The sequence below is a fragment of the Lacerta agilis genome, chromosome 4 (genome assembly GCF_009819535.1).
Source record: "Lacerta agilis isolate rLacAgi1 chromosome 4, rLacAgi1.pri, whole genome shotgun sequence".
Taxonomy (NCBI): domain Eukaryota; kingdom Metazoa; phylum Chordata; class Lepidosauria; order Squamata; family Lacertidae; genus Lacerta; species Lacerta agilis.
In genome coordinates, this window is record NC_046315.1 from 44,526,298 (window position 1) to 44,553,824 (window position 27,527).

The 27,527-nt window shown below is 41.6% G+C and overlaps 1 protein-coding gene across 2 annotated transcripts in view; it reads right to left on the reverse strand.

Moving 5' to 3' along the window:
- Positions 1-25,799, reverse strand: part of ROBO2 (roundabout guidance receptor 2) — a 980,064-nt gene extending 954,265 nt beyond the window's left edge. The window contains exon 1 of one of the 2 annotated variants that reach the window (XM_033146834.1): positions 25,760-25,799. In XM_033146834.1, coding sequence (XP_033002725.1) covers positions 25,760-25,784 — 25 coding nt within the window. In that variant the 5' untranslated portion in view covers positions 25,785-25,799. Of the gene's footprint in view, positions 1-12,403; positions 12,507-25,759 lie in introns of those variants that run through there. The other variant, XM_033146835.1, reaches the window with a different exon arrangement.
- Positions 25,800-27,527: the final 1,728 nt, after the last annotated feature.

A 27,527-nucleotide genomic window follows, 5' to 3' on the forward strand; every position in this document is an offset into this window, starting at 1 on the left:
TCCCAGCCCTATCTGGAGATGTTGGAGATTGAACCTGAGACCTTCTGAATGCAAAGCAGATGCAAAGGTATAGCCTTTGGTATATGATATGGGGAAAGGACAAGAAAAGTGAGTGGCAGTGCTGTGGATTGCACCCAGAGAGAGAGGGCAACTGAATGGACAGTGATGATAATGGCAAGGATGCAAGCCTACTCAGGGAAGGACAATTTGATTTCCTGGTATGCTCTTCTGACAGTGAAGTTGTTGGCATTGCCTCGCAATGCTGCAGACATATTGTAAGCAAAATCCCATTTTTGTAATGCATCCTTCTTCGGCCTATATGCGCATTGATTATTTTTTTTAAAAAAAGAATAAATCTGACAACTGTTCACATCCATGCTAGCTCTTTTTGGAGGGTATCATTTGCAATAATCAATCGCATAACAATCCACTAAGAAAATTTCAGACTACCAACTACTGTCAATATGATATGAAGGGATGAAAAGAATAACTGAGCAGAATAAATTTTTCATGATCCATTAGACACTGTAAACAAGTAAATTGGGGAGTCTGTGCATGAAATAGTGTCCTAAACTGTATATCAGCCATCATCACTAAAGACATAACTTCTTCCTTTTTGTCTTTTCAAGCATAATATTTGCAATAATTAATATACATATTAGAAGAGTAATCCACATAACATAATACTGTCAACAAAGTAGAAGCAAACTTAAAAAATAAAAGCCAGGAAACAAGATAGCTGGTAATGTATATGTTAACTACACTGTTTTGAAAAGACCTTGACGCTGTCCTTCACAAGGAAATACTGTAGAGGGAATACCACTAGAATAAATGTGCCCAAACTTCCAAGTGAAGAAAAAGAAACTCCTGCATAAATTCCAATGACCACAGTGGGACTAAAAGAGCCTAACATGAGTGGGATCCAATACTGCATGAGTGCAAGGATGCTTGCAGGTAAGGAATTCCCCATTCCCTCCTCCCCCACTGCAGACTCTTTGCTTCCACCCAAAAGCTTCTGAGGATCAAGATGCAAAGAGGAGATCAAGCAGATGCAGTTTTTTATGAGTGAGTGTAGGATCAGACCATCACATATGCAGCTCTGGGTATTGTGTGCATGTAAGTGTGTTTAAGTATTTGTGAGAGGGAGACTCTTTTTTATGCTATCAGTAAGCGGTTCAGATGAATGCCCTCCAACGCGAGGGGGGCAATGAGACTAGCTTCCCCTCACCACACATGGTGAGACACACTCTTGCCATCCATGCATTCAGCTGACATGTGAAGGATTTTTACTGTGTACACCGAGGGCCCCTTTGCATCCCAGCTGAATGTGCAGATGGCGGTGGTGGGGAGTACAGAGAGTGGGGGATATAGCCACTGCATGCAACCTGTAGGCAACATGTGGGCCACCTGCCACTTACTTGGTTCTCCTTGTGGCTTCTCAAATGTTCCACTGCAGCCAATTTGCAATGCAAATATGAAGGGAAAACAATTGTGATGGAGTCTGTAGTGCACAGGGAGAGTAATTGCTCCCCACATGCTGCCCTGCCCATGTTAAACTGCACTTCCCATGGGTCTGCCAAACAGCTGCAGGTAATGAGTTGCGGGGGAAGAAATCATCCTAAAGCAACAAGGCATAAAACAATTTCCACGTACCATTTTAGTGCTATGCTCACCATTCTTAATTTCTGCATTTTCCACCGTAAGATGCTTTCCTCCATATTTATCTGCACAGCATCCCACTTTAGAATTGTAAAAAACTCAAGCATTTTATAAAACTCAAGAACACCCGCCCCCCAGTCTACCATTAATCAATCAAAGTAGTATAAACAAATGGCACATGGCTTTGAGTGAACGTGGTCTAACAATCTATTCCGGCACAACAGACCTGTCAAGCTAGCAGCTTCTGTACCTGGCTTTTCTTTGCATCCACATACTTGATCCCTTGTCTTCCCAGGTCAAAACAAGCTACAGAATCAGCGGGCTATCCTAGCAGCTGGCAGTGCAAGGCTGCCACGCTGTGTACAGTGCCCATGCTTTTTACTATTCTCCTTTAATGGGCTTTTCTAACAGGCACACACTTAACTCAGCGGTTGGAATCTATGTCACGTTGAACAGTACAATTATCAATGTAAAGAAAATGCAATATATCCTGTGTGAATTTAAGCTTCCTCCTTTAATCTGACTCCCTACAGGGGCAATTTTCCTGATAAAAATTTATAGATGCAAGGGTCACTCTCGCTGCTGTGATCAGATCAGGTTAATTTATTTTTCCCCCTTAATGTCTTCTTTTTGACAAATGAGGGGATATGAAGAAGGATAATGCTTTCTTCCCAACCACCCCCAAAACAAACCACTTTAGTTTGCAATGTCATTTAAAAAAAACAACAACAAGGGGTAAACCTTACAATGCAAGATATATAATTTGCATAAATTTAATCTGTGCTGTGCATTTTACACTTTGATGTAAACAATGCATGTGACAAGAGAAAATTAATCTCCTTAGACTATCATCCCAAAGAATAAAGTGAGAGCAATGTTTTAGAGCGACAAGTGATTACGTGCTTAGGTTGACGTATACACTGGACCCATCTAGGGCACAGAAGCCCATTGGAAAGATTGTTTCCCCAAGTTTCATTTGAATGTTTGAGCAGCACACCAGCATACATTTACTCTTTCACTAGCTCAGTAAGTATTCTGCACCAGATTTCCAAGTGAACCTGTCTTAAAGAGTCCTGTATATTTTAAGTTAGAATGGCTGGAAACCTATCTAGTGCACTGCATATGGTGAATGTTCTTTGTCCCTTATGATAACCCTTTTATTAGCTGTAACTCATCTATTGGGACCCATGATTCTCTTAAATCCTCAAATAAAACACACAAACATTATAGATATGTGTTGTTAGGTAACTGAGAGTGGAGTCTGGCACAGAGATGGAGCAACTGTGTAGTCACAAGAACTAAGCCTTTCCACTTACTTTAATTAGAATTTTAAAAAAACAATGCCAGTGAAACTTATATAAGAAAAGAACTACACTATTCCAACTCGGAAGCTGTTAGTCAAGCAATTGCCTCAAATGCACATTTAAACTGATGCATGAGTGAACTCTTCTAGGACTTCATGAAGAAGATCCTGTCAAAGAGGACAAACACAATAAGTCTGATCACTCAACAAATTCCCATCAAATGCTCCGTCATTTTACAGTTTATGGAGCCATAGGAAAACCCAAGATGTTATGTTACCATATTTTACCTCATAAGTTGCTGAAGAATACCAGCAACTAGGTTTCAAAATCTCCAGCTGCCAGTTGATTTGGGGAACTTTGATCATCTTATATATCTGATCACAGTCTCTGAAGTTCTTCCACAGAGTCAGCCCCATACATGCAAGTAGACCCAAACCCACGTAGACAAGTATTAACCCAAAGTTACTTGAACAACAAGGAAATTGATCCATATTTGCCTGGGTGGGTTTGAATCTCTTTGCACATATGGAGCTGGCTCTATGTAATAACCCAGAAATTCCTAAGGAATTTTGAATGGGGCTGATTAGCCAAAGGAATCTGTTGTCTATCTCACTGTATTGAGAAATATATTTCCTCTGCTTTGGGAGGAGTTAAATTTGCCTCTTATGGCAGTATGGCAATATATTCAATATGGCTGGTTTCAAATTTTGGCTCAGAGATATGTAGTACCGTACTTCAGACCACTTTCTCCTTTCTATTATTTTCAGACTTTGCATTGAACATCTAGTCCACTTTTTTGATATATAACTTTATGATGGATAAAATGAAACTGGATTTTGATCCAGTACATCTTACATGGGACAGTGATTCCAAGCACAAAAGCCTGTGAAGATTTTAGTGTCTTGAAGCTAGGATTTTCCAGCATGAATAAATGAGAGTCAAGTCACACCTGTTCCCTCAAGCCTTTTAAGAAGTTTCTCTGGTTAGACCACCACAAAACCAATCTCATTAAACAAGACCAAAGAAGATTATGCCATTCCCAACCTCCCAAACCTCAGTTTCTGACTCTAAATCAAACAAGCAGTTGAACTGTATGGGAACTAATCTGGCAAGAAAGTGACAAATTCTTCAAAGAACAGATAAAATATCTCAGCTTCTGGGTAGATGCATCTCGAGGTATTCCATGCTGTTGAACAACCAATACAGAATTGTCAGCATTCTCCAGACTCTGTAACAAACTAAAAAAGTATGCAATATACCGGTAGATGCTGCCCTTGGTCTTAGGGTTGTTGTTTTTTAAGGGCTAAAATCAGTCACTGTGACAATGTGTCATCAGTGCTCTGTGCTACTTATTCCTTTAACATTTCTTGTATTATTCAACTTCAGTGAAGATTAATGTTTGCTGCTTTTGATGCAGTGCTGGGTGCAGAAGAAGAGTCATTAGGCATTAAGAATGCCTGAAAAGGCTCTGAGGATTGGAGTCCAATATATAATAATGCTCAATTAAAGCATTTCTAGCTTTTTATTAGTAAGATATGTCCACACAGTGTTTTCTAAAAACACTGTGTAAAAACAAGTGTTGATAGGCAAGCCTTCAGCTAAGATATATTTCCCCACCCCCGTGATCGGCGCTGCCAGGGCACGGCAACTTTTAAGGCTGCAGCGTGCGAATAGCAGCCTTAAAACTGTCCGCACATGCGCAGCCTACCCGGAATGCTGTGTGCACTAGGGAGCGGCGTCCCGCCCCCAGGGGGTGCCCCCCGCATTTGTCGCCCGGGGCGGCAAAGCGGCTCCCTATGCCCCTGGTTCCATACCAATGGAGAAATCTATTATCCTAAAAACCTGGCCTTTTTCAGCCTGAGGCTTGTATTAACTAGGTGAAAAGCTCCTAGGGGCTGCATTCCAGTAATGGGTGGGACCAGACCCCAAAGAAGGCAGGGCCAGACAATCTTAGCTCATAACCCTTGACACAACTTAACACAGTGGTAGTCAATGTGGTGCCTTCCAGATGTTATTGGATGGCAACTCCCAAATCCCTGGCCGCTAACCATGCTGCCTTGGGATGATCAGAGTTGGTGTCCAACAACATCTTGAAAGCACCACACTGGCTACACTTGCCTTAATACATTGTTAATTACTAGTATTAATATTAACACTATCATCCATTTGTCAAACTATTGTTAGCTTTATCACTACATTTCACCTTCAAAAGACCAATGTAGGTGAAACAAAAATGCTAGTTCTGTTCCTCTCATTAAAATCTGCACAATTGCATTATTGCTGCATTTCCTTGCTTACTTATTCTAGATCTTATCCACACATACCACACAGAGGCACACAGAATTCAAGAAGAGAATCCACACATAGCAGAGAATGGGTGTTGGACTCCAACTTTCACCAGCCCCAGGCAGCATGAAGAGGGGTCAGATTTGATGGGAGTTGTACTCTATCTAAACCAGGAAGGCCAAACACTCCCATCCCTGATATTTAGAAATGACTGCAAAGCCTCTGATGAACATCTTATCAGGTATATAATTCTCCATCCCAGTTCAGGTGCAAACAGATGAAACCACTCCCCTTACAAATGACAGCTGAAAAAACTCCACCACAAGTAGTTTTTACCATTTTCATCTGACTAATGTAAGAGGTCCTCAAAGTTTTCATCAACTTGACTCCCTGAGATGATGAAGTTTTGAGCTGTATTCTGGCAAGAGATTAAATCTGATGTCAATTTTCTGAGATAGTTCAGATCAGTTACTTCACAGAATGATCTGTATGCTCCAAGGGAACTGACATCAGAAAACCTTTCCTTCCATTGCTCAGCATGCTGGAAAGACAGGCATCCGTTCAAAAATACTCTAAAGCAAAGAGTAATCTCCAATTTTACAGCCTTATTAGAAGCCTTCAGTTGTCGGAAAACTTGGTGACCTCTCATGTCTTTAGAGCTACATATGTGCAGCACTGAGCCTGGCATCAATAAAAGGACAATGAAGGACAAGAAGAAAGAGCAATGTGCCACCAAAGATTTCACCTCCCATAATTGCCACAAATCATAATGGTCATAAACTTCTTTGAAATGTTCTAAATGATCTTGACACCAAATAATAAAATGCAGTTCAAGTTCTTTTGTTCTATTGTCAATGCACTACTTTAGTTAGTATAAACCTTGGTTTGCAAAAGCAACAGATGTGCTCAACACATATAAATAACATGAAGCTAAATTAATTATTGTCCATCTTGGTTAATTTAAGGTAACTCTAATGGGCAAAGAGACAGGTTAGCCTGGATTTACGCTGTTGACAAAGTGCAAAACCTCAAAAGTCCATAAAAAACCTGTAACCTTCATTTCTCCACAATCTGTTATGCAGTGACATATCCATAGGATATAAATCACTTAAATTGCCTCTTGGCAGAATCCTAGCATGGTTATTAGGAAAGGATCAGGCCCTTTCTTCCCTGTGTATTATCAAGAAAAGTGGTGGTTTAGATGGGCAAGCACACTCTCTACTGATGCCTCTTAATCTTGCAGTGTTGAACTTAAATAATTAGCTCACATTTCCTTTTTTTTAAGCATTCAGGGCATTTAATCTTGGAGTGGTTTCTCAGAATGTTAATGATAAGTGGGTGGTGAAGTTCTTTCTTCTACAGGAAAGGGATTTGCAGGCACTTCAGGAAGTGGCTAGGTTGCCCCCACTCCCCCATCAGCCTTGTGGCGTTGCATTCAGAGTGTCCACTGGGGATGACATCTTTTCCCTCAATAATATATCTTGAAGTGATGCTGTGTCTAGCCACTGCAGCCTAACAATCACTTGATGTGGCAACAAAGCTCCTCGTTCTTTCTTTCTTTCTTTCTTTCTTTCTCTCTCTCTCTCTCTCTCTCTCTCTCTCTCTCTCTCTCTCTTTCTTTCATCAGTTTTAGTGCATTTCTTGTTCATATTGTGAACAAGAGGCACAGGTAAGTACCGTCTGCTGACTGATGACTCTTCATCCAAAACCACTGAATGATGACCATGAGTTGTGCTTCCTGTTTCTACACATCTTCCCTGATGTCGCTGCAAGCAACAAGCCTGTGGGTGAGTCAGGAGGAGGAAACAAGGAGTAAGAAAGACTAAGAATTCAGAACCGAGGTGAAGACCAAAATGCACCAGATCCAGGAAGACCACTGCTGCTTAGGCAAAGCCCTAGCCCAAACCAGAAGTTCTTTATAACCCTGAATGACTGAATGACTAGTCTGGGTGTGCAGAACCAGTCCAGAGCCTGGGAATACTTCACTGGATTAGAAAGTGCTCCAACTCCTTACTATACAGGATAGCTGCACACAGAGCTGATTGATTCCTCACTTCCCAATCTAGCCCCTACAGCTCCTGACACTCAGGAAATGGGAGCTTACATTTTCTCCACTCTGCAGAGATGTGTGTGTTGTCCGTACACTGAAAGCTCCCTGCTCAGACATTGTAAAAGAAAGTCCAAAATAGAAAATGTCACTCACCCCCACAAGCTGTGGGAACTGTAGTTTGTTATGGATATTGGGAATTGTAGTTTGGTGTGGCTAAACTAGTTTCCAGAATTATTTTTGAAATGTATGATGCACAGGAAGCTGCCTTATATGAGTCAGACCATTGGTCTATGTACCTTAGTACAGTCAGCAATGACTGACACCAATCTCCAGGGTTTTAGAAAGGGATCTCAAAATCATAAATATAATGTCAAAAATAAATTAAGATTAAACTACATATTTCATAGCTTAACATTTCAGTATTGGTTCCAGCTTTCATTTCAACACAAACACTAAAACCAAGCACACATAAAAGAAATGCTGCATCTTTTCTTTTTAAATTGACCTGGATATAAGCTTGTAAAAGTTACTGTGGTTTCATTGCCTGCAGTACTGTGGTGTACAAAAATGAGGAGAGATGCCAAGTTTTACACCTCAAGTTGACATCAAGTGTTCCACTTCCAGTGTGCGTGTGCGCTTTTAGAAAGTTTTATCCTCTCAATAAATCATAACAATAAAATTCTATAGCAATAGACAGGAGGTTAAGTGCAAAAGTCATTTCTCAACACTGTATTCTTCAGCTATAGGTTTTTATATACATAATAGGTCTCCCTAGCTGTCCCCCTCCCCAATAATTTTGAAATATTTATTCTTCCGATCCTATGCATTAGAACACAGTCATAAGGACCAAATATGCAAACTTTCTTCCCACTCCTATTTTACTTGCTAACTCATCCAATGCATAGGAGTACCAAGCCGTGCAAAGAATTTAGCTCTTAAATGAGATGTGCATATAACTTTACCAGGCTCAGACTTGCTCAGCTTCAGCAAGGTTGCTCCATCGTGTGCCTTTTTAGACCATGGTGTAAGACAGTTTGGATAATGTCTAATGCAGGTCCAGCTAAGCATGTCTGCTCAGAAGAAAATTCCATACAGTTCAGTGGGTGTTACTTAGCACTGAAACAAAAATGCTTCCTCATAAGGACACAAGAAGCATCCAGCATCCTCTTCTCATAGTAGCCAACCAGATGCTCATAGGGAACCTGCACGAGGAACCTGAGCTCAGCAGTGTTTCCCCCACTTAAGATTCCCAGAAACTGGTGTTGTGGAGGTAGAATATAGCTGTTGTGCCTAGTAGCCGTTTATCACCTTGTCCTCAATTGATAGCAATATTTTCTGCTTTCCTGTTCATGCTCTCACACTGCAAGAGTGGTGAGGCATTTCAGTGGAGAAATTCTAGGATTTTTTTGTGGGTGGGGGAGCTTATGGTAGCTTCCTCTCTGGTCATGCTTAAACTTAATTGCACTCATAAGCAGTGACAGAGGTGCAACAATTTCTGGCCCAATGGGCCACAAAATTTTCCCACAATACCTCACTTAAGATAACATGACTTCATGACATAGTATCCTTCCAGTGGTGTTATGAGAGGGAAATATGGCACACCCCCTTTGGCTATTAGAATAATCAAAATCTATACAATGTATATAGGGCCTGGAAACCCCCACTACAATTCCCCCATATATTTCTCAGTCTGTGGAGCGATGATCCGAACAAAAAATGGTCTCCCATGGTGCTATTTGCCTTAGAAACCAAGCTCCCAATGGTAGCCTCCCACCCAAAGGCTAATAGCACTGCGGGGGTGATTTTTGCTGGGATAATTGCTTAGTCATGAGGGAAGAATTAAACCACCCTGCAGTGGTTGATGTGGTTTCTAATGATGCACCGAGCATCATGTCCATCAATGAGTTTTGGTTTCCACTTCTACTGCTCATTCCTTCACTTGCACCTCACTCTGGGATATGAACACACTGAAGTTCTTGTCTACCTATTTCCCCATATCCATTTAAATGTTTCTCCATGCTTCCCTGTAATACCAAGCCTACTGTCCTTCATTTGCCAGTCCTTCCTGTTGCCTAATAGTGGATGTACATGCAATGAAATATAATAATTATTTATTTATTTATTTATACCCCCCCCACCTGGCTGGGCTTCCCCAGCCACTCTGGACAGCTTCCAACAAAATATTAAAAAACAACAACCCATCAAACATTAAAAGCTTCCCTAAACAGGGCTGCCTTCAGATGTTTTCTAAAAGGTGTTGTTCTCTTTGACATCTGGTGGGAGGGCATTCCACAGGGCAGGTGCCACTACTGAGAAGGCCCTCTGCCTGGTTCCCTGTAACTTGGCTTCTCGCAGTGAGGGAACCACCAGAAGGCCCTCGGTGCTGGACCTCAGTGTCCGGGCAGAACGATGGGGGTTGAGACACTACTTCAGGTATACTGGACTGAGGCCATTTAGGGCTTTAAAGGTCAGCACCAACACTTTGAATTGTGCTCGGAAATGTACTGGGAGCCAATGTAGGTCTCGGCGGCTGCTCCCAGTCACCAGTCTAGCTGCCGCATTCTGGATTAGTTGTAGTTTCTGGGTCACCTTCAAAGGTAGACCCACATAGAGCTCATTGCAGTAATCCAAATGAGAGATAACCAGAGCATGCACCACTCTGGCGAGACAGAAAACCCTTCCATCTATTCCTGCAATGTGAATGCAGTCTTGGATACCAAGTCGGGATAACCAGTTTTAGGCTACTCTTAATTGTGACTTTGGGCAAAGGCAGAGTGCTTCAATTTGACTCAAACTTTCCCCATTGTCTTGGCAAAAAAGAAGAGCTGTTTACTTCTTTTATAAGCCATTTCCAGTTCTTCCATATAAAATCAACATCAGAAGAAACAGCAGTATTTAAGTAAGCGTCATTTCTATATCCCCTCCAGAAGACTTCTGCTCATTGGGAAGAATGTTTTTGTATGTGTGCATTTCCACGATTATGTTATAGCAAAGCATTGTGGGATTGGCCCTTTGCACTAAAAAGTAACTTCTGTATTACTAAACTCTAATAAACTGCAAACTAGGACAAAAAAAACCTCAGGCCGCTGGGTATAACTGTATCCACTCACTGTATCATTACACAAAATAACAACAGCAATGTATTAAAAATCCCCAAACCATTGGAAATGGTTGAACAGACAGAGATGTTGTTCAGTGTGCTGCATTGCTACTCATAAGTAAGTCTCATTGTAATCCCTCATAAGTGTACAGTACATATGACTGCAGCCTGAGAGTTATGAGGGTGACAGCAAGGGGTTAAGGCCCAGGTGAGGAACCTTTTTTCACCCTGAGGGCCTTTCGGCAACCTTCTGAGGGCCACATGCCAGTGGTGGGTGGAGTCAGAGGCAAAAGTAGACAGAGCAATGAATATAAATTTGGCCTTTGTACAGTGGGCTAGTTTCTACACACCCCTCTTTATCCTCCATCCAGACAAGCAATAGGGATTGTATCTAGTTTATGGACACATTCCAGATAGGCAAAAACAGTTGGGAGTGAGGCAAGGCCAGTGAGGAGTGAGGCCTGGAGAGAGTTCTGGGGGCCAGACAGAGAGGCCTGGAGGGCCACATTTGTTTGCTAAGCCTTATATTCCCCATCCTTAGGTTAAGGCACATTGCAATAGTGACAGAAAAAAAGAAGGAATCCTGTTCACAGGACATAGTTTGCCAACAACTTTGACTGGATAGTCTGCTGGAATTGATCCAGTAAACCAAATCCTTTATTGCAATTTGCATTGTACACTACTATGTACTGGTAGCAAATCTGTGCAATGCCACAGCTTGGTAGGTACTATTCACAAACACACAGGCCACATTCCAACTCAGAGTTAGGAATAGGCTTAAGCCTATTAATTTCAGCAAGATAAAGCATCTGTACCTCTCCTGGATGGTTGCCACGATATATAAAGCAAGTCCAATATATATTTTGGTGTACATTATAGGGCTTGTTTTATGACTTTTATTGCATCCAAGCTCAAGACATCTCCTCTAGAGTGCGTATAATGCAATTTTGCAGCAGATGAGGATTAAAGGGTGCGTGTGCCCTTGTTTTAATCCTTTCACAATCACATTCCCCCCCCCCCCAATTAACTCACTCGCTGAGTTCCTCAATGAGCTGTGAAGAAGCTGGAGGTTTGACAAAAAAAACCTCGCTATTTCAGCATAATTCAGGTCCCTCACTTTCCCCCTCTAGGCGACTTTGGCGGTGCTGTGTCCGCCCTCCCCTTCATCACCCACGCTGCCACCCTGAACTGCCTTACTGCTTCGGAAATTGCAAGTTGGGAAAGTTTCGAGGGGGTTCGAGCCGCGCAGCGAGGAGAAATGGAGCGAGTCCCTTACGACTTCCAAGCCAAATGCAATCGGCACTCTTTCGAGGACTGCTCGCCTGACTGATGGGGTCCTCCGTTTCTCCTTCATCCTTTTCAACCTGTGAATCTCCATCACATCCAGTGGCGCTTGGCCATAACAGGGACTGGGAAAATGCCTCAATTTCTGGACAAAATAAAAAAATTCTTTCCAGTAGCACCTTAGAGACCAACTAAGTTTGTTCTTGGTATGAGCTTTCGTGTGCATGCACACTTCTTCACCTCCCACCGGCTCTTCACATACCCACCCTAGTAAGGGGCAAGCCTACATAACCAGGGAAACGGCAGAGAGGGAGAGTGTCGCATAGTGGTTAGTGTGTCGGGATAGAGCCTGGGAGAACAGGCTTGGAGTCCCCACAGCCCCGTGAAGCTGACTGGGAAACCTTGAGCTAGCTTCTCAGTCTAACCTACCTCACAGGGTTGTTGTGGAGGTTAAATGAGGAAGGGGGGACGGAGAACCGTGTCCGTCACCTTGAGCTCCTTGGAGAAAAAGGTGGGATACAAATGCAAGAAATAAACCGGACACTTCACCTTCCTGGCGAATAGAGTCAAAGTTACTCCGAGCCCCACGTTGCCGCCCTTCCCTAAACCACAGAGCTGAGGAGATTTCAGCACCAACGGACTTTAGAGGAGCCTCTCTCTGGCTGCCGAGGGCGTTCCCGAGCCCCGCCTGCCCCTCGACAGCCTCCCCTCAGAACTCACCTCAGCCACCTTCCTCGCCCGGCGCCCTTCCAGAAGAGCCCAAAGCGAAGCGCGGTCCAGCAAAGAGGGAGGAAACGGGAGCAGCTCCTGTTTCTTCAGCTGCTGCTGCTGCAGCAGCCGCCGTTGCTCGTTGCCTAGTTCTGCGCCTCCACCTGACGGGGAGGAGCCGCAAAGAAGCCGCCGCCGCCCTCTCGGCAAAGGGTCCAGCAGCACTTTCCACACACCAGTCAGCCCCACGTCGGATGCACGACTCGGGAAGCTCTTCCTTCTCCCTTCGAGGCGTCCCTCACAGGCAACCCTCTCTCGTGCCAGGGAGAGGTCGCCCACAAGAGCTGTTTTTGAGAGGAATTGGAGAGGGGCACACCTGAGGGGAATAGAGGCATCTGCCCTGAGCAAACGACGTCTGACCCGGGCCAATCAGAATGCTCCCCACACACGAACACGCGCGAGCACAGGTGTGGGCGTCACTCACGTGTGCCGCTGAGGAGTGTTTGTGCGAATACTGCAAACCTGGGGTGGCTCCAAGGAGAAGAGAGATGTAATGGTTGCTCCCCAAATATTTCATGCTGCCCTTCACCACCCCCATATTTTTCACTAGCCGAGTCTCTTCTCCTCCAAGGCTTTGAGCGACAGCATTATGTTTATTTATTTCATAAAATATGTACGCCGCTGGTTGTAGAAACAACAACGACCCTCAATGCGGTGTACAACCCCCCCCCCAAAAAAAAACATTAAAATTATCAGTAAGAAAAGTTAACAAGAATTTAAAACTTTCAAAAAGTTAAAATAGCAATAGACTGAAAACAGTTTAAAAGTGGTGAAAAGATTCTGTGCCACCTGAAAGCAATCCTACCTTAGCCTTCCGTAGGAATGGATTAACCATTAAGCAAAATAAGCACGTGCTTAGGGCATCAAGGGAAAGGGGCACTACAGGAAAAAAATCGAATATAAATAAAGTGGAAGTATACAAAAATAAACATATTTTCCATCTTATTATAGGTTTTATCTCATTTTTAATGGTTTATTGTTGTTTATATTTTGAATTAGATAGGCTATATAAGGGGGCACCAAAATCTTTTAAGTGCTTGGGGCCTCTAAAGGTCTTAATCCGGCCCCGGTCTTCTGGTCATGGTTTTTGCTGTTCCTTCACTTCTCCTAATTGGGCTTGTTTCGGGAGTCCCTTTCCCCTGTGGTGCAACCACACAAGTTCACACTGGATCCTAAGAACCAGGGCCAGACCTATCTGCATTGCTGAAATGTGAACATGCTCTCCAACATGGAATTGCACCACAGGGAGATCTATCCTAAAGGCAATTGATATGAGCTCAGTGACATCACTTTCAGCCACTACAGTCTTGTGGAACTCTGTCAAAAGGAGGCTGATTGTGGCTACTCTGTGCTGAAGGTAAGGCACTCTGCAGCTGCTCAGAAGACCTCTCTATCTGACCATATATTTTATGCTTCAGAAATAGCTTTCAGTACATTTCTCTAGCTTTGAAAATAACAGGAAGGTTAAGACTGAGCCATAGTGAGCTCTGATTCAAATTAAGACTTGGATATACAAATGCATCTTAAAAGATCTAACGTTCCTAAGAAATGGTTCAGCTTGGAAAAATTCAGCTTGGAGTCAACTCGATTTGCTATGCCATGTCAGGACATCATAGGGATACGGGATACGGTTGATGGAACAAAAAGGTCACTCATCGTTTGTCCAAAACTGTGCAATCGTGGTTTTCAAACAGAGCTATTGCAGTGCTGCACTTTGAAGAATACAAAGAAAGCAATCATAATTTAAAAGTCCTAATAATCTATTGTGGGGAAGCTATGCAAAGAGCTTTAATAAAAACAAGATCATTTGTGTGGGAAAGTTTAATTGGAATGTTTCATGTAGTTGCGCAATTGGCCATGCCCATACTTCACATTAAGAGACTTAAACAGCTAATTAGCTGGGACATATTGGGGAATAATAGGAGGAAATTAGTGGTAATTTATTTCAGCTTGAAGTTTATATGGGGAAGTTTATTGTCACAGAGCGCCACCATCCTGGGCAGCTGAAGGAGGAGCTTATTGATATTCAAATCTACTTAAAATAGCAGTTCTTTTTAATTCAGTGATTTATATTAATTATATATGAATACCTAATAGCTGGAAAGCTGGCCTCTTCCAGGCACATAAGCTTCTAAAAATGCAAGGAATATTCTTTGGGGATATCCTTTAGCATACACAGGCAAATCATATTAACCACCAGAGATTTGTTTATTTTTTAAATTGAGCATGAGAAGTCCAAAAATATTTCAGTACCATAGACAACAGCAATACACTAATGGGAAAAAGTGTTCTAAACCTTCAGAGTCACAAGAAACAAAACATTACAGCCCTAAAAAATATGGTCACATGGTGATACGTTAAAATATGAAAGCATTTCTCATTAGAGTAGGTATAAAATGCATGATGCAATCTGAACTTCAAATGTCAAAATATGAGCCAAAGTACCAATGAATTCAAATGACAAGAAAAGAATTTGACTAAACAATAGGAAGAACTTCATGATGGCAAGAGCTGTTCGACAGTGGAACAGACTGTCTCAGAAGGTGGTGGAGTCTCTTTCACTGGAGATTTTTTAAGAGGTTAGATGGCCATCTGCCAGGGATTCTTTAGCTTTTATTGCTGCATTGAAGGGGGTTGGACTAGATGACCCTTAACATCCTTTTCAAATCTATGATTCTATGATTTCCAAGTAGAGGCAATTATTGCGCACTCATCTGCTTTTGTGAAGTCTGAGGAAATACAGAATTCTTTCCAACACACACACACTCTTATTTTAAAGACTTTTAGAAGGTATCTGAAGGCAGCCCTTTTTAGGGAAGCTGATGCACTACTGTATTTTAATATTTTGTAGGAAGCTGCCCTGAGTGGCTGGGGAAACCCAGTCAGATGAGCGGGAGTATAAATTATTTATTTATTAATTATTATTATTATTATTATTATTATTATTATTATTATCATCATCATCATTACACTTTCTGCTGCTGTTTGTGAAGGGTTCTCATGTCAACCTGCTGTTTGTGAAGGGTTCTCATGTCAACTTACATGGTTTCCCATTTCCATTTTGATAAATAGGTACCGCTGTGGCGGGAAGGTAAACGGTGCTTCCATGCACTCTGGCTTCCATCACAGTGTTCCATTGTGCCAGAAGCAATTTACCGTAGCCATGTTGGCTACATGACCTAGAAAGCTGTCTTTGGACAAATGCCAGCTCCCTCGGCCTGAAAGCCAGATGAGTGCCGCAACCCCATAGTCGCCTTTGTCTGCACTTAACCGTCTAGGGGTTCCTTTACCTTTACCTACCTTTACTAGAGATTTGAACCCAAGATTATCTGGCCTTAATTAAGCATTCTCACCATTATATCAGCCTGCCTCTCAGTATAAGGCACAATCAGACTAATCACTTGAAGCTAGGGCTCACCAAACCAGATTTCTTAAATAATTGCTAAGGTAAATTTTGATTGGTAAATGCATGGAAATGATTCAGAAATGAAGAGCATCAATCTTATGCATTAGCTATGAAAGAGTTAAGATGTGACACAAAAACAAAAAGGGCAAAAAGCAAGATAATTCAAAACTGAACAAGCTCTGCTGTAAGTGCACTTGTTGACAATACAATTAAGGATCATAAATAAAGTGCAGCTCTTCTGAGGAGACCAGAGCCTTCAAAGATCAATAAGGCCCTTAGGTGCTATACTTTCACAGAGGGAAAACTATCCTTTCATACCTGAGCCTACAAGCCTTCTTAGCACAGACTCAGGCAATACACGCCCACCAAGATATACTGCAACATTTTATTGTGGGATATTACTTATTCCCTCTAACATCAGATTGATTGAATGATAGATTATTTATCAGCTTGGAACTGAAATGGGATACCCAAAAAGAAGGGTTTCTGCATATTCAAGAAACTCCCGAGGTATGCAGAAATAAATTAATTTGAAATTAAAAGACATTATGAAAAAGCCAAACAAAGAGTTATTCTCAGTGACCTTCTATCACAGAGATTCTATCACAGGCATGTCCAACAGGTAGATCGTGATCTACCGGTAGATCACTGGATGTCTGCAGTAGATCACTGGACATCTGCGGTAGATCACTGGTAGATCATTGAGTCCCCCCAAAGAAGCTGAACAACTGTGACCCCCCTTTAAAAAGCTCAACATTTTACCTCTTCCCTGAAAAAACTCAACAGCTTTGACCTGAACCCCAAAAAAGGGGGTAGATCACTGCCAGTTTTTAACTCTGTGAGTAGATTACAGTCTCTTGGGAGTTGGCCACCCCTGATCTATCAGATACTGAAGACAACTATGCCACTACAAATTGAAGGTGTTGGTAGGCCGGGATTGGCCTGCCCTAACATTTTAACAGTATCCTGGAAGGATGATTTAGGGCTGGGCGACATATTCTCTAGAGCAGAGTTGTGGAATTACAACTCCCGCCATTCCTGACCATTAGCCATGCTGACTGAGGCTGATGGGAGTTGAACAACATATGGAGGATCACAAGTTCCCCTCTATTGCTAGAGCAGGGTTTGTGTGTGTGTGTTTAAAAAGGACACTTCCATTTCAGAAACCTCCCTCCCTACTATATAGCTGGCAGTCAGCCCTGAACCTTTACACAGCTGGGAAAAGTTAAAAATGATGGAATTCTTTAAAATGCCATTTTCCCTTTTCTCCCTTCTGAAACCTTCCCATTCATCTGTGAGCTTGGACCAGCTCTGCAAGTCTCCTGTCCTGTGTTGGCGACATTACTACTGCTACTCCCCCAGATGTCTAAGCAGATTTTTATCTCCTTTTTAAAATATACATTTTCATGGGTAGAGTGCTTGCCACAAGTTAAAACCAGCTACCTTTCAACTTCTAAATAGATTGGTTGAGCTGCTGTGATGTCATGAATATGCTCGCTGGAACAAATAGATGGATACTCTGGTTTCTCTTCAGATTGTATAAACCTTTTGCCTTCTACTAGAGATACGTTAAGATACATGCTGAGATAACAGTAACATGGTTGGAAAGAATGCACTTATTGCCTTTACAGAATATAAGGAAATTGTATCAAGAGTTTATAAAGAACTGTCTGGGGTGTTGGCAGGATCATTGATGGAACTTAAAGGTATATGGGAAACTGATCTGGACTGTGAGAGATAGGAACAAAAATGGAAATCCCTATGGTTTGATGAATCAGTTAAAACAATACCTGCCTATATGAAGGAAAATACAATTAAAGTTCTGCATAGATGATATAGGATGCCTGCCTACATGTCAAATATTATCACTGGGTGCACATTTTGTTGCTGCAGACAAAAGGGAACGTATCACATCCAATTCCTGTTATCTACATTTGAAGGGCCAAATGAGAATATTATAATTAAGGACTTATTAAGGTTTTTGATAGTGGTGGCAAGGCTACCTATTACTAAAAATGGAAGGAGTTTCAGGGTTTGAGTATTGCACTTTGGTGTAAAAATGTCTGGCAAATAGCCTTAGTGGAAAAGATAACACATGAGTTGGGGATACTAAGGAACTAAAGGAACCACAAAAAAATTATGCCACATGGTGGAAATTTATTGTACTCTGCCAGCTACATCCTTACAAAGCTGGTCTTCATGATTTTGTATATCTTAATTGTATTATTGACCACCTGCATGGACAAATTAATGCACCATCGAATTCTCCTGGACTGGGCTTTCATGTTGCCTTGAATTATTGTAGATGGGTGGGGAAGGAAAATATATTTCTGACCTTAATACTGGTGACCCATTGTATGGGTGTTGGGAGAAGTTGTAGATTTGTGTTGCATGTATTAAAACTAATTCAAAAAATTACAAAATTAAATATATTGAATTTAACCATAGCTGTCAACTTTTCCCTGTTCTTGCAAGGAATCCTATTTGGAATAAGGGAATTTCCCTTTTTAAAAAGGGAAAAGTTGACATCCATGAATTTAACTGATTCATCAAACTATAGGAAAACAAAAGGTATGTTAGGTGGGGCAACCTCATGATACACATTCAAGGTTGTCAATAGAGGTTAGCAACTTCTTTCACAGTTTAATTACTTTGCAGTACTGAAGATCAGGGTTGTTAAAGAGCAATAAAAAAGGAGGTTTTTAAAGCCTTTCAATGAATACTTATTGGAGCCATCCTAAGCCTTGTAGTGTAATTATATGAATCCATTGAATGGTAGTTTTCCAGAACAATTTGTAGAGAAAATATAAGAATGAGATTTTGTGTATATGGGGTATCTCAGAATGTAAGGATAAGGAGGGGGGTCTTTGTGTTTTTTGTAAGATTATGGACAGGAGATACTCTAAATACATGAAAGATAAGAGAAAGGGGGGTAGCTGTGGGTCAGGAAACCAAGGGGGGAGGTAGACTAAACAGATATTATAGGTTTAATTTCACCTATTGATTTGAAGTTACAAGCCAAATCTTTGGCTGCAGATCTCTAGTGTCTATATTGATTTTCCTTCTGCTTGTAGAAGTTATTTTATATTTGCTGTAACCAGCAACTCAATATACTTATTCACTGCCAGTTTTTTCCTATTTTGTGACTTCATTTGCTGCAGAGCACCTCTGTCTCCAGTCTTAGGAAGTGCCCTATGCAGCATACAATGGAAACATTGCATATGGTAGAACAGACGTGGGGAACCTTTGGCCTGCCTGATGTTGCTGAACTACACTCACGTCTTCCCTGGCTATTGGCTATGCTTGCTGAGACTGGTGGGAATTGTAATTCAGAAACATCTGGTAGAATTTCCCCTTTTTACCAGAACTGGAGCAGAGCAGGTGACAAACTACCTGCCACAGAGCTTTTTCCTTCAGATAGTTGACGTGATGGCAGATTGAATCCCCTTATTCCTGTTTCAGTGAGATGTTGTCTGTGGCAACTTCTGGCTGATTTGGCCTTGGCAAAGAAGATCTCCTCTTCAAAAGTGCACACATGCACACACATACCCTGCCACTGCCAAGATCAGAGCCAAAGTAGAGCACATAAGCGTAGCAGAGCCTGAAGGATGGATGAGGCTGTTCCTGCCACAGCATTTCTTCAGAGAGCTGGTGTACAATATATGTGACATTAATACAGCACATTTTGGGGGGTACAAAGTGTTTCGTATACATTAACTCAATAATCCTGTTAGGTAGGCTAGGATTATTATCACCAATGGAAAGCCAAAAGATAAGAGTGCTTTGCTATGACCCAGCTCATACTCATGCTATTATGTTACAGTGCATCTTGGCTGCTACAATGGGCATCTAAATCTAGAGAATCTAGTTATAGTTGCCGAAGTCTTCATGGAATCTGTAGCTGAGTCAGTACCAGGTCATCTGTGCTACACTAGTCCTTATTTCTAAGATACAACATTACACCTGAACTCTCTACTAAAAAAAGCAACAGCAACTGAATTGGCAGGTTAGCTGGAGCCAAATTCCTTTCTTCATTTTGTTTGCTTTGCTTCAAATTCACAGATACATAAAAAATATATAATTTTGGTAACAATAGGGACTAGGCTACCATTAAATGAACTTGTCATGCAGTGTGATAATAAATCAGTGATATATAGATATAGATTTCAAATTATAATTCAGTTCATACAAAACATATTTAACAGGTGCTTGCTAAATTTTAGACAGATTTATCAAGCAAGCCCTTGAAGTGTCCGAGGTCAAAAGGCTCCCAGGAATCTGTCCTATACTGAGTCAGACCATTGGTACATCTAGCCCAGTATTAACTGCACAGACCAGCAGTAGCTCTCTAAGGATTTAGACAGACGTCTTTTGCAGCCCAACTGAATATTATTTTATTCTTCAGACAATTTATACAATGCTTGATTGTGTATATATAAATAAAAAGTCAAAGTAATTTACAAAGAAAATCTTGGTCATCAGATGCCAGGAACCTAGGACCTTTTGCATGGAATGCATGTTCTCTACCACTGAGCTAATGTGGTGGCCTGGGAGTCAGACTCTGATGCTGAACCTGAGGGATCCCAGCCTGCACAGGATTCCCCGCCTCCAGAACCAGCTGAGCTGGGGCCAGGGCTTGAGCCTGAAGGATCCCCACCTGTGCTGGATCCCCAGGTGCAGACATCAGCAGAGTCTGCTCTGGCTCCTGATGGGAGGGAGGACCCATTGTCTGCAGGTGCTCCACTCCCAGCCTCTTCAGAGGAATCTGAGGCAGCCCCTGGGTCCAGTAACCCACCAGCCTCTCCTGAGCTACAGAGGCTCAGGGCAGAGAGGCGAAGGGAGTTAAGTGTCTGCAGGAGGAGTGCTCGCCTCCAGGCCCGGAGGAGAGGCGAGTCTCCGGAGGATCGCGACCGCCCTAAGCATAGGGCCAGATAAAAGCCAGCCAGACCCAGCCCAAGTTGTGTGAGCAACTTAGTTGCAAGCGTATGCTCAACCTGCAACCTCGTGCCTGCACCTGCCTTGGACCTTGACCTGCTCCCTGCCTTGCTCCCCACCGGACTGACCTCCTTTGGACCCCTAGACCCAGGACTGGACGTGGACCTCGCTTCACGGACAGACCCCTGGGGCCAGCACAGTTAAGGTCCATCCCTCTCACACTATGCATAACAACAAAGGGAATAAGGTCATGCATAACCAGGATTCCTAAGAATGCCTTTAAATAAATCATCCCCATTAGTTTACAGTAGGGCTCTTTTCTATTAGCTGTTCACAAATTATGTGTCAATTGCACATACAAAATGACTGAGATTTTCTTCTTTCACTTTATCATTTTTGTCCCATATCAATTCAGCATGGTTGCTGAAATGCAGTCTGTCATGGCTTTGTACTGAGAGGTCACTTAGGTGTACAGATGGTCTGAGAGATGAAGCATGGAAAAAGAGAGATTTTTTTTATTTAAAGATAGCTATTGTGCTGGAGGCTAAAGCCATAAACTTAGTTAAACTGAATTTTCTCAGTGACTTTGAGATACATGATCTCAGGAAGCTCAGCCATGCTACAACTGCTCCAGGTTTTGTGGGGGTGGGGGGGGTTATAACTCATTTCATAGAGAAGACCAGATTATTGTTGGGTTTGGGCACAGAGCTGTGCCAATATTTTACATTGTGTGATAATTTCAAGGTGAAGATTTTTATCCCTCAGAGATTCAAAATGTGAACATGTTTGCCCAAGCTCAGTATTCACAGCTAGTAATTAAATGTAGAGTATATTAGCACTTACAAAACATTTTATATTGTTTAAAGTGCCATGAATGTGATCTCAGTAACTCTTAGCAAAACTGTGTAATGTAGATCAACATTATTCCCATTTTACTGATAAGGGGTTGAGGCACAATATAATGGTTTTCCTGAGTCCACCTAGTAAGTTCATGGCTGAAGAGAAATTTGAACCAGAGACATACCTGTTCATATCTGAGACACTTTGCTACACTAGCTCTCGGAATGTACCATGTGCTCTGTACATCGAAACTCAGCGCTATCATTTCTACTTACAGCAAGAAAATGGACAGGTGATTTGATCAAGGAATGTCAATCCTGCACCTGGAACACTATTCCCCTCAAAAGTAACTGCCTCCACCTTCCGTTAGCTTTCCCGTGTATCTTTCTGTTACACTCAGAAAATGGAGAAGCCGTTTGGTAGCTGGCTACCACATTGTACAGCATTGCCCATCCAATAAGTTTTCCCCTCTTCAATGCTCTGCTTATTTACAAACACCTATTATTGTCAAAGGGTTATTTTAAATGCAGGATATATACATTCAGGCTACAATCCTAATCCACAGGAATAGGGAATCTGTGACCAGATGAGTTGAACTGGTCTTATTTCCGAGTTACGAAATCACAAGTCCAAATCGTTTTCCTGCTAGCAAGCACATTTCCCATTACATATGTGTTTCCATTTGCTTTAGTTTCCTTTCCCCTTAAATTCAGGAGTTCTGTGCAACAGTTTTCCATGTACCGGTAAGTCTGTGCAGCCACAATGAACCCAGCATTGTACTTTCTTTCATGTAGGCAAGTAGGAATTGCCATAATCCTTATGTAGCTTGCATTCATCACTGTGTAGCCAGCCAAGCATAAATCAGTGCAACTGAGCCCCAACAAAACCTTACGCAAACTTAAGACTGGTCTGAGAGTGTATCAATGTGCTATGTTCTTTTTTTCTTTTCTTTTAGTGATGTGTGTATGCACTTTTAAAAATGTGCTTACTAAAAAAGTTATAAGAATGTACAGTTTGGCAAATTGAATTGAGAACATCACATATGCCAAGTATACTAGCACAGCAGTGTTGTTACGTAAATGATAATGTAATCATGCTTTTAGGTGAAAAGCAACATTGTAAAACCCCAGTGGCTTAAAATGTTAAACACTTAGATGGGTGGAATCTGATCCATCATATCAGGTCCATAATGAGACTAATCTGAAATTGATTTTATATCAACTTTGATTATTATCAGACAAAGTTTTCTCCAATGGAGTTATGGTGGAAATTATATCACAAATGCATGAGTGACGCAAATGTAAAAAGATAGGCTTTTTAAAATAACTGTATTTGAATTCAATCTGTAAGCTGCTAGATGGCATTGGTTAATATGCACGACGTCATTTGAGCTTGGCTCACATGCCCCCAGGCATGTTTTAGCTTGGCTGAGTGACAACAAAGGCATCACAAGCATGTACAGAGCTTGAACACTACCCAGCAGCCATAGCCAGCCTCCATACAGCTCAGATTAGGAATCATTTTTTTTATAAAAAATAATCCTATTTATCTTATTTATTAAATTTATATTCCACCCTTTCTCTCAAAGAAGCCCAGGGTGGCAAACAGCAAAGTTAAACCAATATGATTTTAAAATCATGCTTTAGTTGAGATTCCTACATTGCAGGGGGTTGAACTAGATGGCCCTGGGAGTTCCTTCCAACTCCACAATTCTATGATTCCATGAAAATAAAAATTAAAAAATATTTTAAACAATTTAAAAGCCATCTAATTTCTTTTTAATTCAAAGTATTGAAAAACATTTAAAAATTTTCAGACCATTGAGCACAAGGCTCCAAGCTTTCCTCAGACGTGATACCATTGAAAGTTCGAAACTCAGTAGCATCAGGGGTGTAGGAAGGGGGGGTGCGGGGGGTGCATTTCGCCCCGGGTGTCATCCCTGAGGGGGTGACAAAATGACACACCATGGGGGGCGGCACTTACCACAGGGCCTAGCCTGCAGTGCGCCTGAGCCACGCATCTCTCCTGGGAGTGACACGGTGGCTTGGGGCCCTGTGCTGCCCAAAACGGCAGTGTGGGGCTTGAGTCTGCCAGGTGGACTCTGTGGGCAGCTCATCCTGCCCGCCTCCCGCTGTTCTGGGTGCTGGAGCAGCTAGCTATGCCCCTGAGTAGCATCCATTCGCTTTTGAACCCTCAGTGTCAAGAAAAGCAGCATGCAGTGATACAGATACAGATATATGATTCACCATGACATGACTTATTTGGAAAAGTAACTCTATTTCTACATTAGCATCAGCGGCCTTTTTGCAAAGTCATGCTGATATTATCTTGTCTTGGGTTTAGTCACATTAAACTCAATTGGATTTTGTTCTGAGTAGGTAAACACAGTATTATGCTATGAGTAATGTAAAATGCCATCATGTACACAACGCAGCCCAGATGCCAGAAACAGTAGTATCACTTCATAAAAAAGCAAGACTCTTATATCAGCACCCATTTTAAAGCATATTACGTTTTGAGACAAGATCAAATTCAATATTAAAGCCTCCTTTGTTTGAAACAGAAGTGCTATTATACTCTTTCCACTTGATGCAATGTTTAGAGCCTGCACATTTGTGCCAAGAAATCATTTGTTTATGACATTTGTATGCCACCCCATGACATAAAGTTTGAGAAGTAAACAAGAACTGAAATAATAAAGTAGAACTATTAAAAAGAAATGAAAGCCTTACTAGAAAATATAACTCATCATGTCCACAAAATTAAGCATAGATTCAGTGGGGCAGCTGGAGCAGAGAATCTTAAGAAAGCACATATGGGAAAAGGCAGGTTTTCAGATAGCCTGCTCCCAATCCATTTAGGTCTTGCAAAGGTAAAACTTAAAATTGAGCTTAGAAATGGACTACCATTTCGACAACCAAGGCGCAGCTTCCAATTGGTTGCAGGAGCTTCCTGCACTCAATTGGAAGCCGCAGAAGCCGTGTCAGACGTTTGGCTTCCAAATAATGTTTGCAAACCGGAACACTCACTTCTGGGTTTGCAGTGTTTGGGAGCCAAAACGGGTGAGTACCAAGGTGTTCAACAACCAAGGTACAACTGTAGTTCCTGGGACAGTAAGATGAGTAATCATAACCAATCCAGGTAACATTTTGGATGGTGCATTAAGAGGGCTCTAGAGTCTCTGGTGACAATGTTGGGTCAGACTGCAAATCCAAGCCTGCAAACCACTTTATTAGGTGGACATTATTACCTGACATCAGGTAAAGCATTTCCTTTTGCGGACCAGTTTGAATTAAAAATCAGATTTGGTGCCAAATGCAAACTTGTTTGTAGCAGGGATCAACTGCACTTGGGAGCTCTGATTGGGAGCTCCTGAGTGGAGCCAATCCAAGTTGGCTTTGCATTTGGAGCCAAACTTGAAAGTCGCCCATTCCAAGCTATGCTTACAGAGGAACAATCTGAAGCACTCTTTAAGGCTTCCACACATTGCTTTATAGCAGCATTTAGAACAGGCTGAACATAATGCTGGAGCAAAAGACAAAAAATAGGTATAAATAGTGCTTTTTTCTTTAAAAAAAATGTTTAGGGGTACTCTCATTTTCCTACGCATTTGGAATATTGCCCCTCAATGAGGCCAAAGTTAGATTCATAAAATGTTTAGGGCCATGCGTCCCCCTGCATCCCCCCAGAAAAAAGCACTGGATATAAAAGGAAAATTCCTAGATGCCAAAATCCAAGTGCTCTTTGGTGAGAGGACCCCTGAAGAGATTTAAAATCACAAAATATGTAGCAAATTAACACATGGAAATACAATATAAGGTTGATAGAACTTTAAAATATGTTTTTTTCCAAGTGAGTTCCAAAATAGACCAATCTTCCCCCAGCATAGGAAAGGACCTTACATTTTGTAAGTTAAAAATGGTTTACTTACAAACTCTCCAAAGGTCAGGTTAATGCGCTTTTCCATACATTAGTCTAAAGTGGTGAAAGACCCTAAGTTATAGGTGAGAGGAACTAGATATAGCTAAGCCCAGCAGGATAGCTTACTCTATGGTATTAACCCCTTCATCCATTAAGTAGACTTAAGCATGCTCATTATGAGGCTGGTTATCCCACAAATAATTCACCTGGGTGCATGAAAAGTATGCTCATCTTGTTAAGTCTTCATTTGTTCTCCCTCATAGCTTGTTTTGTAGTGGCCAGATTGTTGTTAGGATACTGTGTGAGTGTGTTGTCTTGTCTTTAACATTTCTTTTTGTGACTAATGCCATGCAGGGTAATAGCTCTGAGCGTACAATAGCTCACAATGCTGCACCTAGCAATAACAGCTCTTGCTATTACAATACACCAACCCACGCACTTTGTTCTGCAAGGCCACTTGAATGGCATAGTGATAGTACAGCAGTCATTACACTCGTTCCTGAACACCTATTTGCTGGCATGGCAACTCACCTGAGAGTGGGAGAGATTTGTTTGGTTCTGTTTTACAATAACTAAGCTTCTTTTTCTTTTTTTCTTTTTTTGCAGGAGGAGATCCCATGGATCGCAAGAAGATCAAACCTTTGCATTCTGAAGAAAATCAGCCCTGAGTGCTCACTGGAAGGACAGATCCTGAAGTTGAGGCTCCAATACTTTGGCCACCTCATGAGAAGAGAAGACTCCCTGGAAAAGACCCTGATATTGGGAAAGATTGAGGGCACAAGGAGAAGGGGACGACAGAGGACGAAATGGTTGGACAGTGTTCTCGAAGCTACCAAAACGAGTCTGACCAAACTGCGGGAGGCAGTGGAAGACAGGAGTGCCTGGCGTGCTTGAAGAGTTGGTAACAAGGAGTCGGACACCACTAAACGACTAAACAACAACAACAAGCTTTTTTGTGAATAAGACAGCTTTCTTTTTCAGAAGATCATCAATTTTCAAATTATAAGGTAACAAATGTACAGTTATTAAGCAGTCACAAGCAGCGTCTATATCTAATGTTGTATTTAGTTTCTTCATTTAGATGCCATTCCAGTATGTGATGCTTCCATTTCTTAAGTATTGCAGTTGCTTTGTGAATCATGAAAACCAGGCAACATTATAATTGACAAGGAGCCCAGAGAGATTCACTGTTATCTGAGAGACTGGCTACTGTATACAGAATTTAAATGCAGCATTTCAATTCAATCTATCGGCCTCCTAGTTACATAACAAGGAAATGAATTCAGCATTGTAAGAGATACCGGTATTCAGTGAATTGCAAGGGAAGAAAAGAACCACTAACTAAATAGAAGAAAAAATATGTAAAATCACATTTTCAATTGCTTTTACAAACCTATTTCAAGACAAAGATAAAAAAGAAATTCAATATGAATTTTCAAAAAGCCTCTTTTATTCTCTTATTAGATGTACTAGAAAGTGATTAGCATCTCTATATTCCCCCCCCCCCCCAAAGCTGAAAGAGAACTATAAAGTTGCAGGTCATATCCTTTGTAAAGCCTCAAGTGATTTCTTCCACTTTCCTTTCCCTATTACAGACATTGTTAGAGAAAGTCTAATTCTAGAAAATCACTCACAAAAGTAAAAAATCAATGTCAGGTGGAACTTTAGGGAATAGACTGCAGAGAATCTCAGGCACCAGAATGGTTTGTATGTGACTGACAGATGAAACAGAAGAAATCAATAGGATGCTTTGAACAAGGTACCACAGGAAGCAATGAATGCATATTTCAAACTGTGTAATAGTTATGCATGGCAAACAGTACCAAGGCAACTATCCAATTACTATCAAGGAATGCCCCGTTCAAGAACACACTGATGACTTTGATAGAATGAGAGAAGCCTTGATGTTTGAGAGTTGTCCTGGTAGCAGCAACTTTGCTAGCTGAGCAAAGTTAAAAGATTCTTGACAAAATA